Source organism: Leptonychotes weddellii, chromosome X (genome assembly GCF_054177405.1).
Source record: "Leptonychotes weddellii isolate Sample4059 chromosome X, ASM5417740v2, whole genome shotgun sequence".
NCBI classification, from domain to species: domain Eukaryota; kingdom Metazoa; phylum Chordata; class Mammalia; order Carnivora; family Phocidae; genus Leptonychotes; species Leptonychotes weddellii.
The window spans coordinates 69,707,212-69,722,986 of record NC_138385.1 but is presented as its reverse complement, the minus strand read 5'-3'; the positions used below and the strand labels follow the sequence as shown (position 1 = coordinate 69,722,986).

At 50.3% G+C, this 15,775-nt stretch overlaps 1 protein-coding gene across 5 annotated transcripts; it reads left to right on the top strand.

The window, feature by feature from the left end:
- Positions 1-5,212: 5,212 nt before the first annotated feature.
- Positions 5,213-15,707, top strand: PORCN (porcupine O-acyltransferase). 5 transcript variants are annotated; one of them, XM_006738354.3, is made up of 15 exons: positions 5,213-5,353; positions 6,012-6,184; positions 7,516-7,708; positions 8,037-8,080; positions 8,476-8,657; positions 8,738-8,868; positions 8,984-9,001; positions 10,233-10,247; positions 10,347-10,472; positions 10,637-10,737; positions 11,874-11,950; positions 12,051-12,114; positions 12,231-12,316; positions 13,346-13,456; positions 15,288-15,707. In XM_006738354.3, exons 2-15 carry the CDS (start codon positions 6,049-6,051, stop codon positions 15,387-15,389), a joined length of 1,386 nt encoding a protein of 461 aa, XP_006738417.1. In that variant the 5' UTR covers positions 5,213-5,353; positions 6,012-6,048; the 3' UTR covers positions 15,390-15,707. The 5 variants fall into 5 exon arrangements, with proteins under 5 accessions (XP_006738417.1, XP_006738421.1, XP_081665061.1 ...); XM_031033599.2 differs by lacking the exon at positions 8,984-9,001 and having other exon boundaries at positions 5,240-5,353; XM_081808934.1 differs by lacking the exon at positions 13,346-13,456 and having other exon boundaries at positions 5,240-5,353.
- Positions 15,708-15,775: the final 68 nt, after the last annotated feature.

The following is a 15,775-nucleotide window of genomic DNA, read 5'->3' as shown; positions in this document are numbered from 1 at the left end:
TTAAAAAATAAATTAACATGTAGTGTATTATTAGTTTCAGAGATAGAGTTCAGTGATCCATCAGTCTTATATAACACCCAGTGCTCATTACATCCCATGCCCTCCTTAACGTCCATCACCCAGTTACCTCATCCCCCCAACCCCCTCCCCTCCAGCAACCCTCAGTTTGTTTTCTAGAGTTAAGAGTCTCTTGTAGTTTGTCTCCCTCTCTGATTTCGTCTTGCTTTATTTTCCCCTCCCTTCCGCTATGATCCTGTTTTGTTTCTTTTTTTTTTAAAGATTTTATTTATTTATTTGAGAGAGAGAGTATAAGCTGGGAGAGAGGCAGAGAGAGGGGGAGAAGCAGACTCCCTGCTCAGCAGGGAGCCCGATGTGCAGCTCGATCCCAGGACCCTGGGATCAGGACCTGAACCGAAGGCAGATGCTTAACCGACTAAGCCACCCAGGCTCCCCTCTCTGTTTTGTTTCTTAAATTCTACATATGAGTGAAATCATATGATATTTGTCTTTGTCTGACTGACTTATTTCACTTAGCATAATACCCTCTAGTTCCATCCATGTTGTTGCAAATGGCAAGATTTTATTTTTTGATGGCTAATAGTCCATTGTGTGTGTGTGTGTGTGTGTGTGTATCACATCCTTTTTTTTAAGATTTTATTTATTTATTTGAGAGAGCGAGAGAGAGAGCGCAAAGCTGGGGGGAGAGGGAGAGGGAGAAGCAGACTCTCCCTGAGCAGGGAACCTGATGCAGGGCCTTATCCCAGGACCCTGAGATCATGACCTGAGCCAAAGGCAGCCACTTAACCAACTGAACCACCCAGGCACTCCCACATCTTTTTTATCCATTCATCTGTCAGTGGACATCTGGGCTCTTTCCATAGTTTGTCTATTGTGGACATTGCTGCTATAAACACTGGGGTGCAGGTGCCCCTTCAGATCACTATGTTTGTATCTTTGGGGTAAATACCTAGTATTGCAATTGCTGGGTCGTAGGGTAGCTCTGTTCTTAAGTTTTTGAGGAACCTCCATACTGTTTTCCAGAGTGGCCGCACCAGCTTGCGTTCCCACCAAAAGTGTAAGAGGGTTCCCCTTTCTCCGCATCCTCACCAATATCTGTTGTTTCCCGACTTGGTAATTTTAGCCATTCTGACCGGTGTGAGGTGGTATCTCATTGTGGTTTTGATTTGTATTTCCCTGATGCCGAGCATTTTTTCACGTGTCTGTTGGCCATTTGTATGTCTTCTTTGCAGAAATGTCTGTTCGTGTCTTCTGCCCATGTCTTGATTGGATTATTTGTTTTTTGGGTGTTGAGTCTGATAAGTTCCTTATAGATTTTGGATACTGGCCCTTTATCTGATAAGACAGTTGCAAATATCTTCTCCCATTCTGTCGGTTGTCTTTTGGTTTTGTTGACTGTTCCCTTTGCAAAAGCTTTTTATCTTGGTGAAGTCCCAGTAGTTCATTTTTGCCTTTGTTTCCCTGGCCTTTGGAGACGCGTCTAGCAAGAAGTTGCTGCAGCCGTCACAGAGGTTGCTACCTGTGTTCTCCTCTAGGATTTTGATGGATTCCTGTCTCACGTTTAGGTCTTTCATACAAGATACTCATTTATATTTTTTTAAGATTTTATTTATTTATTTGAGAGACAGAGAGTGTGAGCGAGAGAGTATAAGCAGGGCAAGCAGCAGAGGGAGAGGGAGAAGCAGGCTTCCTGCTGAGCAGGGAGCCCCACGCGGGACTCGATCCCAGGACCCTGAGATCAGGACCTGAGCCAAAGGCAGACGCTTAACCAACTGAGCCACCCAGGCGCCCCACAAGATACTCATTTAATTACAAAGGGGAAATAGTGCTTTTACAATGGAGAAACCTGGAAGGCACCACCTTAATCAAATGATCAAAGCTAACACCAACAATTTTGCAATTAACCAGTACTTTGAGCTTCCGGATATGCGGAAAAGAACACAGTCACTTCTGTGGAATTCCTGCCAAAAATGCATAATGCAAATCAAATCCTGAGGAAACATCAGATAAACCCAAATTGAAGGACATTCTTCCAAAGAATTGCCCTGTGCTCTTCAAAAACATTAAGATCATGCAAGTTAAGAGAAGACCGAGACATTGTTCCAGATTGAAAGAGATTAAAAAGACCAGATAACAGAATGTATCTTGTGACCTAGGATTTCCTTTAACTATAAAAGGACACGAGTGAAATAGGTGAGGGAAATTAAGAGGTACAAACTTCCAGTTATAAAATAAATCAGTTACAGGGATGAAAGGTACAGCATAGGGGATATAGTAAATAGTATTGTAATAACATTGCATGGTGACGGATGATAACTACACTTATAGAATAGTCAAATCACTGTGTGTACACCTGAGATTAACCGTAACATTGTATGTCGACTATACTTCATTTAAAAAAAAAAGGACATTATTGACACACTCACTAGGATGGCTATAATCAAAAAGTCAAATAACAAAGTGTTGGTAAGGATGTGGATAAATTGGAACATTCATACTTCACTGGTAGGAACGGAAGAAAATGTCCTTGTTCTTAGTAAATTCATATTAAAGTATTCAGTTGAAAGGGTATCATGCTTGCAACTACTATCAAATAGTTTAGAAAAGGGAAGCCTGGGTGGCTCAGTTAAATGTCTGCCTTTGGCTCAGGTCATGATCCCAGGCTCCTGGGATCGAGCCCCGCATTGGGCTTGTTGCTCAGCGGGAAGCCTGCTTCTCTCTCTGCCTGCCGCTCCCCCTGCTTGTGCGTGCTCTCTCTCTCTCTCTCACTGACAAATAAATAAATGAAATCTTAAAAATATATATAAAAATAGTTTAGAAAAAATATAGATAGAGATGATAGAGATATAGAGGCAGAGACAGAAAGAAACAGAGAGAGATGTTATTATTATGAGACTTGCATTTTTTTGCCAATCTATTAAGTGAAAAATGGGATCTCATTTGTCTTAATTTGCATCTCTTTAATTATGGGGAGACCATTTAAAATGCCCCAGGAACCATAATCTGGAATGACCACAAAGGCTAAAAGATTTGGCAGATAACCCCACCCTTTACTAAGCTCCAGTGATAAAAATATGAAACACCAATCTAGTAGATGTGAAATGGAATCTAATTGTTGTTTTAATTTTTTTTAAGATTTTATTTATTTATTTGACAGAGAGAGAGAGCACAAGCAGGGGGAGTGGGAGAGGGAGAAGCAGGCTTCCCGCTGAGCAGGGAGCCCGATGCAGGGCTTGATCCCAGGACCCTGGGATCATGACTTGAGCCGAAGGCAGACACTTAACCGACTGAGCCACCCAGGCACCCCTAATTGTCATTTTAATTTTGCATTTCACTGACAACTAAAGAGATCGGGTTATTTTTTCATATACTATACATGTTGGTCATTTCAGGCGTCTTCTGTTCTGAATTACCTACTCGTGTCCACATTCCATTTTCTAGTGTGTTGTTTGTCTTTCTCTTATTGATTTGTAGATGTCCTTTAGATGTCCTAGGGTCTAGATACTAGTTCTTTGTCACACACATCAAAAGACTAGATGGAAACAATTAAGTCTGTGAAGCTCAGGGTCATCCATAGCGAGGATCTTCCAGTTTAAATGCTAGGTCTTACAACTAAGGGAAATATTTCTGGCATATGGTGCCGGTCACTCTTGACTCTACTTGAGTATGTTTGAAAACTGAGGAAAAAATTAAAATGATAATTCAAAAAATGTATGGTCTGTATTCTGCTGTTAAGGAAAGGAATTAGTGTTTGTGTCTGGACCATGTAATCATTCATTATATATGTGTATATATATATATATTCTTACTGTGTTAAATATTTTTCACTTATAATACATGAATATTAATTTTATGAGTTAAATGCCTATTTAACTTTATGTTAACATTTTTTATTTTTATTTTTTAAAGATTTTATTCATGTATTTGACAGAGAGAGAGAGAAAACAAGGAGAGGGAGCAGCAGAGGGAGAAGCAGGCTCTCCACTGAGCAGGGAGCCCCACGTGGGGCTTGATCCCAGGACTCGATCCCAGGACCCTGGGATCATGACTTGAGCCGCAGACGCTTAACCAACTGAGCCACCCAGGCGTCCCTATTGTTAACATCTTTTAAGGAGTTGAAGCATCCATTCTCTTCAACTGCCATTGGTATTTCCAAGCAAAGAAGAGGTAATCCCACTCTTGTTTAACAGAAAGGGACACTGAAGCCCGGTGTTTTATCAATCTGATTAGACCCTGTTTTCCTTAGTCCCTCAGGTCACGGTGGGGTCCAGCTTGACCTGGGCTTCCTTCTCTCTTCCAACTCCTGCTAAACATGCAGTATGTGCCCAATAAATGCCCCCCTTTGTAATAATAAACGCTTCATCAGCCTAGGGACAGAGTGGAGTGTCAGACACTACAGGGTAAGGGAGGTAGACACCAGGTGCAGCATAAATCCTCAGTGTCGGTGCAGATGGAACTCAAAAGAAATCATTGTTGAGGGGAACTGTTAAGCGCTTTTTAAACATGCTCCCGGATTGATGCTCTGTACTAGCCTCCTAGTTCACAGGGAACACTCACTACTAGTTGCTGGGGTCACCCTCAGGGCAGGAGTGAGTCCAGTAGGGAGTTATGCAGGCATATCAGTTCTCAACAAGCCAAGTGCTCACGAGGAATCCCTAGGGGAAGCACAGGCGCCTAATTCGTGCTCCTAGGTGACACAGTAATTACGCTTCTGGCCCGTCTCTGCGGGTGGGTAGGGTTGGAGATTCCTTTAGTTCCCTCACCGGATGGGGAAGGAGAGATCTCGATTTATTTTCCCACCTGGGAAATGGGGGGCGGGGGGGGGACAAAAGTGGCCAGAAGACTTGCGCGGGTGGGCAGTCTGGCCGGGTCGCGGGAGCGGGCTTTCCTTCTCCCTCCCCCATCTCTCCCGTCTCAGCTTCTTCAAGGATTAGGAATCTGACGCCTGGAAAGTTTGTTCCCGGGCCGCCAGAAGACCTCCCGGCGCGAACCCTCAAGGGGCTGGAACGGCCCCAAGAGGCCGGATAGGTGCGGGCGCGAACGTTCCGCGCGCCGACGTCCTCCCGCGCCCCGCTCCTCTCAACCTCCCGCTCCTCCTTCCCTCGCTCCTCCGGCTCCCCTCCTCCTCCGTCCCCGCCCCTCTCCTGCCCTCTCATTGGCCGAGCTGGCCGGCCGGGCCTCCCCGGGATTTAAAGGGCCCGCTCTCCGCGCCGCCCAGGGAGCCGCAGCTGGTCCCGGCCTTGCGGCCTGCGGGGGAGGCTGCCCGGAGGAGGCGGCGACGGTGGCGGCGGCGGTGCGTCCCCGGCCCCCAGGACCGCGGCTTCCTTCCTGCCAGGTAAGTCGCCAGCAGTCCGCGTGCGGCTGCCCGGCTCCCATCCTGAGCCGGCCTCCCCGCGCGGGTCTGCAGCGCGTGTCCTGGGGCCCCCTCTCCATCACCTTTCCCGCTGCTCCAATTGCTACATCCCCTAGTGCCAACTTCACCTCCCTGCAGCTCCCGGGCTTGGGCAGAGCTTTGTTGGCGGCTGCAAGAGGCCAGGTGGGGGTGAGATGGGGCGCGCGGGGGATACAGGACACCCCCCACATCCGTAGAAGAAGAGATGCACACGGCCCCCAAGTGTCACAGGATCTCCCTCTTTGCCCTCCACACACAGTGACTCTACCTTGGAAACCAGGGGGGCCCCCGCATTTGATATGTGGGCCTAGAATGTACACCGTTCAATTACATCGGACCCGGACTGTTCACAGCATACGAGAGACACGGGTCCTTCATTCACCACAGGTCATGGGCTGTGTGTGTGTGCACCCAGGACGCCCATTCACACACACAGTTGGTGGCTCAGTCTGATGTACCTGACGTTCACACCCTCCCCCAGCCCCCCAGGACCACGACTCCACATGGACAGCCCCAAACTGAAATCTGAGTGTTCAAGTCCATCCCTTGAGCATGGTCTGCCCCATGGACATCCTGGCTCCCTCTGTCCCCACTTTGACAGGTCTGTCCATCTGTCCATCCATCCGTGGGGGTCCGCAATGGCCACTTTCAGCCGCCAGGAATTTTTCCAGCAACTGCTGCAGGGCTGTCTCCTGCCTACTGCCCAGCAGGGCCTTGACCAGATCTGGCTGCTCCTTGCCATCTGCCTCGCCTGCCGCCTTCTCTGGAGGCTTGGTAAGTGCTTGCCGCACCAGGTGCCGCCACACGAGGCCATGTCACACCTACCACATTTCATCCATCCCAAGCCACATTTTATCCTGCTACATCTTGCCATGCCAAGCCGGACGCCAACGCGTCTAGCCCACCACATCCCACCAGCCCAAGTGCCATTCCATTACACCACGTCCCGCTATGCCCAGCCGCCCCATGCCACACCACACCAAGCTACGTCCTGCCATGGCGAGTCATGTCTTTCAGTACGCCTGGGTTCTGGGATTCTAGAAAGCTGAGCTTCTTGGATCTTGGGATCCTGAAATGTCTCCATCCCAAGGTTACAAGATTCTGGGATGCTGTCAGTTATAGAATCCCAAAGTACCATGTTACAGGGTTTGGGCATTTTGACAAATTGAAATTCTCACATCCTAGCCTTCCAAAATGCTGGCATTCTGGATTTCGAGACTCCGGGCATGATGAGATTTCTGGATTGTAGGATTCTGGAATGTTTCCACAATCGTGGCAAGCCTATATCCAAACGATAAGATTCCAAGTTCCCAAATTTCCCATAGGATGCTGAGAATTTTGGAAATCTGAGATTCAAAGCTTCTATTACTTTCTTTTTCTTTTCTTTTCTTTTTTTTTCAAGTTTATTACTATTTTTTTTAGTAATCTCTTCACCCAACATGGGGCTCAAACTCATGACCCAAGATCAAGAGTTGCACGCTCCCCTGACTGAGCCAGCCAGGCGCCCCCCCCCTTTTTTTTCTTTTATTTTAAATGGATGTTTTTTTCCCCAGGTTCATCATTTTGAAATATTTCGAAGTTACTGAAAAGTTAAGCTGAGAGAATAATGTTATGAGCACCGATATATGCATTAGCAGATTCTCCAACTGTCAACATCTTGACACGTTCGCTCTATCTATATATCAATCTACCTATCATCTTCCTAAATCTTGTGAAGAACGTGCTGACACTTCACCCCAAACCCTTCAGTGTGTGCGCCCCCCAAGAACAAGGACATCTTCCCCCAACAAGCACACCCTCCACCCTCACGTCTCAAGAAATGTAATCTGGGTGCAATAATAATTATCCAACAGAAGTTGATATTCACATTTCCCCCAGGGTTCCCAAAATGTCCTTTATAGATGTTTCTTTCCTTTAAACCCAAGCCCTGCCACCTCTCTGGCTCCCCTCTCAAACTCACTTGCTTCGGGGGCCCCCCTGCAATCTCACCGAACATTCCAGCCTCTCTTCTGCCCCCTGCCCACTTGCCCTCCCTTCCTCCCAGCCCACCCAACTTCCCTTTCCTATTCTCTTTCTCTCTCTCTCTCTCTCTCTCGCCCCCGAAGGGTTGCCATCCTACCTGAAGCATGCAAGCACCGTGGCAGGTGGGTTCTTCAGCCTCTACCACTTCTTCCAGCTGCACATGGTTTGGGTCGTGCTGCTCAGCCTCCTGTGCTACCTCGTGCTGTTCCTCTGCCGACATTCCTCCCATCGCGGCGTCTTCCTCTCGGTCACCATCCTCATCTACCTGCTCATGGGGTATGGGCACGAGTCCTCCTCCCCGCGCCTTCGGCCAAGGGGCCAGCAGGGCCCCCAGGCCACTCCTCCGTGAGGCTGTCCAGGACAAGGAGGGCATAGGGGATGGGGGGGCAATCTGGGAGACTGGTGCTTTCTGAAGGCTCCGGTACTGGACAGGCTGGGCTTGGGCTCCCCCTGGAGGAGGCAGTCCTGGAGAATTATTCCTCCAGGAGATTGTGCGGGACGGGAGGGGGGGGAATATATAGCCTTCTCTGCACCGTGGTTTCCCCCACTTTGTGGTCTCTGAGACCATGGGAGTCATGGAGCCAAGACCACCTTTTTTCCGTAGTGAGATGCACATGGTGGACACTGTGACATGGCACAAGATGCGAGGTAGGCAGCCCTGGCCCTCTCACCTGCCCTGGTCGTCCTGCCCCACTCCACAGCTCCTAATTCCCCCAACCCTGTCTGTCCTTCCCCGCTTTTCTCCCTCATCCACCCGCCCCAGTGGACATGCGGGCCTCAGATTCCCCTTAAATCTGTGTCTCTCCCATGCCTCCCCCCCCCCCCGGCCGTTCGTCTGTCCTATCTCATGTACGCACGCGCCTGACACTTGAGTCAGGGCGTCTGCTGGTCCTGGACCCACCTGCTCACCTGCCTGTCTGACACCGTGCCCACCTGTTCACACTTGACCTCCTCTTTTCCTACCACCTCTCACCCGGTGCTCCCCATTCCCCAACACGGACCTGCTCTTTGCCTGTCCACTTGACCATGGGCGCCACACATAGGGGCCCAGATGATCGTGGCCATGAAGGCGGTGTCTCTGGGCTTCGACCTGGACCGGGGCGAGGTGGGTGCCGTGCCCTCGCCCATGGAGTTCATGGGCTACCTCTACTTCGTGGGCACCATCGTCTTTGGGCCCTGGATATCCTTCCACAGCTACCTACAGGCTGTCCAAGGCCGCCCGCTGGTGAGGTCCTGGGTGGACAGGTGGGCAGGGACTGTGGGAGCCACCGTGGGGCAGTGTTCATGGAGCCTTGATCCCCACAGAGCCGCCGATGGCTGCAGAAGGTGGCCCGGAGCCTGGCGCTGGCCCTGCTGTGCCTTGTGCTGTCCACCTGTGTGGGCCCCTACCTCTTCCCATACTTCATCCCCCTTGATGGTGACCGCCTCCTTCGCAAGTGAGCACAGCCTTTGAGGCCTCTGCCCAACAGTGAGGGGGTTGGGTAGGGACTTGGGGTCTCCCCGGCTCTGAGCCTGTCTCTTAATCCTTCTATCTGTCTTCTGTTACTACAGCAAGAAACGCAAAGCCAGGTAAATGAAGGCAGGTGCTAAGGGCGAGTGGGGCTGACTGGGGGTTGGGGGGGTCGCAGTCTGTGGCCGGTTTGTTCTGTAAGTCCGAGACTGGCCGACCATCTGTCCCACAGCTAGACAGAGACTGAGTGTCTATGGCTGTTGTTTGACCACGGTTGGCTCTGTGACTCTATATGACTGACACTCCCAACACATAACTGTGCCTGGCTGTCCATCTAGTCCACGGCTAGGAATAAATTATGTGACGACAATGGGGAGTGACAAGTATGTATTGGTGGGTGACGCCAACCTGCCTGTGACGCTGGCTGGGGGTGTATATGGGTTGTTTGCCTGTCAGCCACTCACCCTCCATGTGGGACTGGTGTTCCGGCTGTCTCGCTGTGCCATTGTCGATGATGGGATGTGTGCCTATCCCTGGATAAGATAAAGCGGGGTCGTCCATAACTCTGACTGGGAATGGGTCTGTTGTGTGTCTGTCTGTGATGGATTCCGCCTGTGAGTCTGCCTTCTCTGGCCACCTGGTGCTGTCTGGCTGAGGGCTCATGACCGACCGTGTGTCTGTGCCTGTCTGTGGGACCGACCATCCACCTCTGGTGCGACTGTAGGATTTCATCCGGCTGTTTGATTGTATGACCCAGTGCCCCACTCACTGGCCGCTGATGGTGGCTGATGCTGAATGAAGCTCCCAAAGGGTGGAAGGACTTGCCTGGGGTCACCCAGCTAAGCAGCCGGACATTATTCCCAGGCCCGATTCCAGAACCTACACTTTTTCCGGGACGCGGTCTCTTTTTCACCATGTCTGATTGTTCAGCTGACAGGATGACTGGATTGAGCGTAGCACTGTGTACGTGTACAAAGCAGGGTGCTTGGTGGGGTCTGTGCCGGAGTAAAGGACTCCGGGGTATCTTCCGGTCACTGGGTCAGACTGCAGAGCTGCGAGGCTGGGAGTCTGAGAGCGTTTGTGCCCGGCCCCGTGGCTGTGTCGGTGTGTGGCATGGTGAGGTCGGGCCTCTGACGGTGGCTGGGTCTGGATGTCTGGCCACGTGAGGCTACAGGACCGGGTCAGACGGTAGGGCGGCTCACACTTCTGTTTGGGGCGTACATATGCGTGTGACTATCTTTTGCCGCCATGTTTCTGTCTTGTCTACAAACAACTCCGGCCAGCCTCCAGGTCCTCTCTGACTCTCTTTCCTTTCTTCTCTGCTGCCTTCCTGAACCCTGGGGGCCCTAGGGGCACCATGGTAAGGTGAGTCTGCAGAGTGGGGCTGGGGATGCTGACACGTGGCAGGGTGTCATGCCGGGGGCCTAGGAGTGATCCCTCTCTCCCCCCCTACTTTCTCCCCAGGTGGCTGCGAGCCTACGAGAGTGCTGTCTCCTTCCACTTCAGCAACTATTTTGTGGGCTTTCTGTCCGAGGCCACGGCCACGTTGGCAGGGGCCGGCTTCACCGAGGAGAAGGATCACCTGGAATGGTGGGGAGGGCTGGGGGGGCCCCCCCTCCCACAGGGTGCTGCCTAGAGGAGCTGCAGGGAGGGGGGAGGGAGTCCCGGGGGAGGGAACCTCCAAGACGAAAGTATGGAGGTTAGATGGATGGGTTGAGACCCCAAATGAATTTGCAGGTCTCTTTTGCCTACAGGGACCTGACGGTGTCTAAGCCACTGAACGTGGAGCTGCCCCGGTCCATGGTAGAAGTTGTCACAAGCTGGAACCTGCCCATGTCTTATTGGCTAAATAACTGTGAGTCACCAAGTCACCACTCCAAGAGAGCTGGGAGTCCTCAACCCAGGCCCTTTTCCATTCATATATAACAAACATTTACTGAGAACCTATTGTGTACTAGGCACTGAAGATACTGCAGGGACGAGAGAAAAAAAAAAAAAACAAACCAAAGTCCCTGGCCCCTGTGGAGTTGGCATTTTCGTGGGGCGAGCAGACAGAGAAAAAAAAAAATATGTAATAGTTCAAGTAGTGACAGGTGCTATGGTAAAAAAAAAAAATGAAGCAGGTAAAGATGATCTGGGAGTGTTGGCAGGAGTGGGGGGAGGGAGTGTTGCAATTTTAAATAAATTAGCCAGAGCAAGTCCTACTGAGGAGGTGACATTTGAGCAAAGACCTGAGCAAGGTGAAAGAACAAGCAATGCCGACGTGTGGGGCAGGAGGGGAGCAGATGGAGGGAACAGCCAGTGCAAAGGCCCTGAGGCAGCACACTGGGCATGTGTCTGAGGAACAGGGAGGAGACCGGTGCAGTGGGAGCAGAGTGAGCGAGGGGACCAATGGCAGGAGGGGAGGGCAGAGAGGTGACAGGGGCCTGGGAGGCTTCATTGGCCACGGTGAGGATTGGGGCTTTTTCTCTGAGAAATGGAGGCACAGCAGGGGTGTGAGTGGGGGGGGGGGGGGCGCTGAGGGCTGACTCGGGTTGTAACAGGGCCTTCTGGCTGCTGTGAGAGCAGACAGGGTGGAAGCTGTAAGGAGGCCATGGCAGGAGTCCAAACAAGCTACGGTGGTGGTGGCAGGGGATGTGGAGAAGAGAGGGCAGATTCTGGATACGTTCTGAAGGTGAAACTGACAGGATTTGCTGAGTTTGCTTGTGGAATATGGGGGTGGGGGGGCAGAGCGAGGGTGATTCTAGGATTTTGCCCTGGGGACCTGGACGAGTCTCTTGGACATTGGCTGAACTTGGGGGCGCTATGGGAGGAGCAGGTGGGGAGGGAAGATCAGGAGCTAAGTTTTGGACATGGGACGTTTGGGGCCATTATAAAGATTTTATCCTGGGGGCTCCAACAGGTTGCGGGTTCCTCGCCTTGCCCTCTGGCCCCCCGGGGAAGGGCAGAGGGGATCCCAGGAGACTCTTGACCCGCATCTCCCCCTTCCAGATGTTTTCAAGAATGCTCTCCGCCTGGGGACCTTCTCAGCGGTGCTGGTCACCTATGCGGCCAGTGCCCTCCTGCACGTGAGCAGGGCAGAGCGGGCTGTGGGGTGGGGAGAGCTGGGCGGGGGTGGGGGGGCAGGGCCTCCTCCTTACTCACCTCACTGCCCCCTGGGCCCTCCAGGGCTTCAGCTTCCATCTGGCCGCGGTGCTGCTGTCCCTGGCGTTTATCACTTACGTGGAACACGGTGAGTGCCGAGCCCAGCCCAGCAGATGGGACGGAAGGTGGGGGCAGGGCTAGAACCACTGTCCCCTGAGGCTAACCTGACCCCCCCCCCCCATTACCTCCCGGCATCCGCCCCAGTCCTCCGGAAGCGCCTGGCTCGGATCCTCAGTGCCTGCGTCTTGTCGAAACGGTGCCCACCAAACTGTTCGCACCAGCATCGCTTGGTGAGGGTTCAGCCCGGGCAACCTCATGCCCAACACTCCCCCTCAAAAACGTTACTTCCGTCTCCATCTTGTATCTGTCTCAGGGTGCCCAGCTTCCTCTTCTGGTGCCTGAGCAATCCCCAGAACCTCACTTCTACTCACTGGCATCCATTTCTCTCACAAACATTTATCAAGCCCCTGCTGTATACACACCTGGCAGCCGTCTGCCCCTCCCCCCCCCCGAACATTTATTGAGCACCTGCTGACATCAGGCACTGTTCTAGGCACTGGAGACACAGTGGTGAACAAAAAAGACTAAAGTCCCAGCCCTATGGGACAACCATTTTAACAGATGAGACAGTAAATGTTTAAAGTCAGTAAAGTATAATAGTTTCTTAGATTGTGATGAATGCCAAGGAGAAAAGACATGAGGGAAAGGGGAAGGGAAGTATGGAGGGGGTGAGTGTTTTCAATTTTAAATAGGGAAGTGACTTTTGAGTTCTTTAACTGAAGGAGATGAGGAAGAGAAGCATTCCAGGCAAAGCGAGAACAATGGGTGTAAAAGCTCTGACATGGGAGAGAGCCTGGAATATTTGAGGGACAACAAGGAGGCCAGTGTGGCTTGAGCAGAGCAAGCGAAGGGGTAGAGTGGTGGGTCTCGTAGGTCATGGTGGGAATTTGTTTCAGTTTGTTTTTTCATTGTTTGCAATAATATGGACAACCTCAGGTTTGTCTCCCACCCGGCAACCGACGTTTATCACCATAAGCCCCCAGCTCAAGCCCCTCCATTCTTCCTCTTCTGCCTGAGCAGTCGCATCTCCCCCTGGATGCCCTCAGGCTAACAGTACCCTCATCCTTGGATACCTCTGGAGCTCCCATAGGAAGTTCCAAACCATCTTTTTCCTACCCCAGGGGGTGCCCTGTGCCCTGGACATCCTCATTCCTGGGACCCACTGGGCCTTGTGCATCTCCCTGGGCTCCCCTGCCCAGGTGGGGCTGGGGGACAGTGAGTAGATCCAGCTGCCAAGCATATCCATCTGTCCCCCACAGGGCCTGGGGGTGCGAGCCTTAAACCTGCTCTTTGGGGCCCTGGCCATCTTCCACCTGGCCTACCTGGGCTCCCTGTTTGATGTCGATGTGGATGACACCACAGAGGAGCAGGTGAGGTGGGGCCCTGGGCTGGAGGTTACTTAGGGATGTGCTACCTGCTCATGGGAACCATGAGAACAAAGGTGAAGAGGCTGAGGCATTAAGGACCTGGTGTCATGTGTCCATCTAGCTTGCAAAGCTAGTGCTCCTCGCTCCTTCTTTCCCAGGGTCATTCTGGTTGATTTGTCCTGTAGGGGCTTTTATTAGGGTGAAGCGTGCAAACTATGTTTATTTTACTTATAAAATTTATTTTATGGAGATGGTGTGCAAAATCCAGGTTTTACCTTTTTTTTAAGATTCTATTTGAGAGAGAGAGAGAGAGAGAGAAAACGGGAGCAGAGGGAGGGGCAGAGGGAGAGGGAGAAGCAGGGTCCCTGCTGAGCAAGGACCCCAACGCAGGGGCTTGATCCTAGGACCCCAGGATCATGACCTGAGCCGAAGGCAGCCTCTTAACCAACTGAGCCACCCAGGTGTCCCCAGGTTTTACTTTTCAAAAAATTAATTATTTCATCATATTTTTGTTTAGGTAGAATTCGCAAGGTTTCTTTCTTATTTGATTAAGGAAGTATTTTTACTCAGGTTGAATGTGCAAACTCTGGATTCTGCTTTAAAAATGCACATTAAAATATATGTACTATTTTTATTCATGTGGAGTATGCACATTCCAGATTTTACTCCTTTTTAAATGAAAGACGATTTTAAAAATACTGTTTCTTCATATGGCTCTTGCAGGATCCAGGTTTTGCTTCTTAGTTGAATTTTTAATTTTTAATTGAAAATAAAACTTTTATTTTCTATTTTGTCATTAAAAACAATTTTTAATCTTCATTCAGGTTGAGTGTGCAAAATCTGGGTTTTATTTTTATTAAAACATTTAAAAATAGCTAATGCATATATCACAAGGTTCAAAAACAAAACAGTATTCAAGATGTTCAGGGAAAAGTCTTGCTCCTACTGTCCACTTCCCCTCTTACAGGTAACTACTTTTAATCATTTTATTAAAATATCCTTCTAAAATATAAGTGCAACAGTATATTTATAATATATTTTAATTCCCTCCCTCACCCCAGGTTTTACCCTAAAATAACTCATGAATGAAACTGTTCTTGAAAATCTTCCACATAAGTACATGGAATGTCCTCATTCGTTTTCCATTGCGAGGATATGACAATATGACACAGTGTAGTTTGTCCCTTATCAGTGAACACCCAGGCGATTTCCAGCCCTTTCCTATTGCAAATGGTGCTGCAGCAAGTAATAATACCCCCGTACCCATGTGGATTCACACAGGTGCAGACAGGAACTATAGGATCTAGCCTCCATAGTTACAATGAAAAAGTTTCTTTTTTGCCTCCCCCACCAACCATGTGTGACCATATCTGTCGCCCTGCCAACAGAGTGCCTCTCAGACTTCCTGGATAGGTTTGCTGGTTTGAGAGGAGGAAGATTATGAGTGAAGCTGAGTATCGTTTCATATATTTAAGAGCCAGTGGGGTTTTTCCTTAGTGAGAATGGCGTACTCCCCTCCTTTGCCAGTTTTTTTTTTTTCTTTTTGAAAAATCTCTTTCTAGGAGCTCCTCCTGTATTAGGGAGAGTATGGGGCAGAGGATGGAATTGCCTTGTTTTGTTTTTAAAATAATATTTAAAGAAGAAAACATGAAAGAAAAAAAACACACACACACACACACCGGAATCTGCTTACCTTTTCTATGTACCCAGTCTCTTCTCTGGGGCCTCACCTAGGGTTACCATGGAGTCACAGAAATGTCCTGGAACAAAGGATGGGTTTTCCTGAGACCTTTTTTTTTGCAAAGTGGGACTGTCACCTCTTTCTCTCCCACAGGGCTACGGCATGGCATACACTGTCCACAAGTGGTCAGAGCTCAGCTGGGCCAGTCACTGGGTCACTTTTGGATGTTGGATCTTCTATCGTCTCATAGGCTGAGGCACATCTGTGGACCCTCATAGCTCCCTCAAGACCCCTCCTCAGGGTGCCAGCTCTGATGGGGGATGAGGGAAGGCCCTATCTCTAATTCTTGACCCCTCTCCATCCTTGACCCCCGACACCCCTACACACACACACACACACACACAATTTCCATGCCTGTCGATCCCCACTCCACCACAAGGCGGGAAGGGGGTGGTCCCTGCTGGGGCCTGGGGTGGAGGATGCTCGGGGAAGCAGAGAGGGGGAGATCCAGGGCCTCCCCGCCTTCCTTCTCCCTTTTTATATACAGTTTGTTATTGTCAAATAAAAGTAGGAAAGATATAAAAGGCTCTTTCTTCACTGCTCAGTGGGGAATAGAATTGAGTGCGGAATGGGCACAGCAC

Bases quoted from the DNA above. Each gene is read 5' to 3' on its own strand.
- PORCN (XM_006738354.3), top strand. From the start codon at position 6,049: ATGGCCACTTTCAGCCGCCAGGAATTTTTCCAGCAACTGCTGCAGGGC. The intron at 10,473-10,636 runs GTGGGGAGGGCT...TTTTGCCTACAG, and splicing joins GAGAAGGATCACCTGGAATG to GGACCTGACGGTGTCTAAGC. The intron at 12,115-12,230 runs GTGAGTGCCGAG...CATCCGCCCCAG, and splicing joins TATCACTTACGTGGAACACG to TCCTCCGGAAGCGCCTGGCT.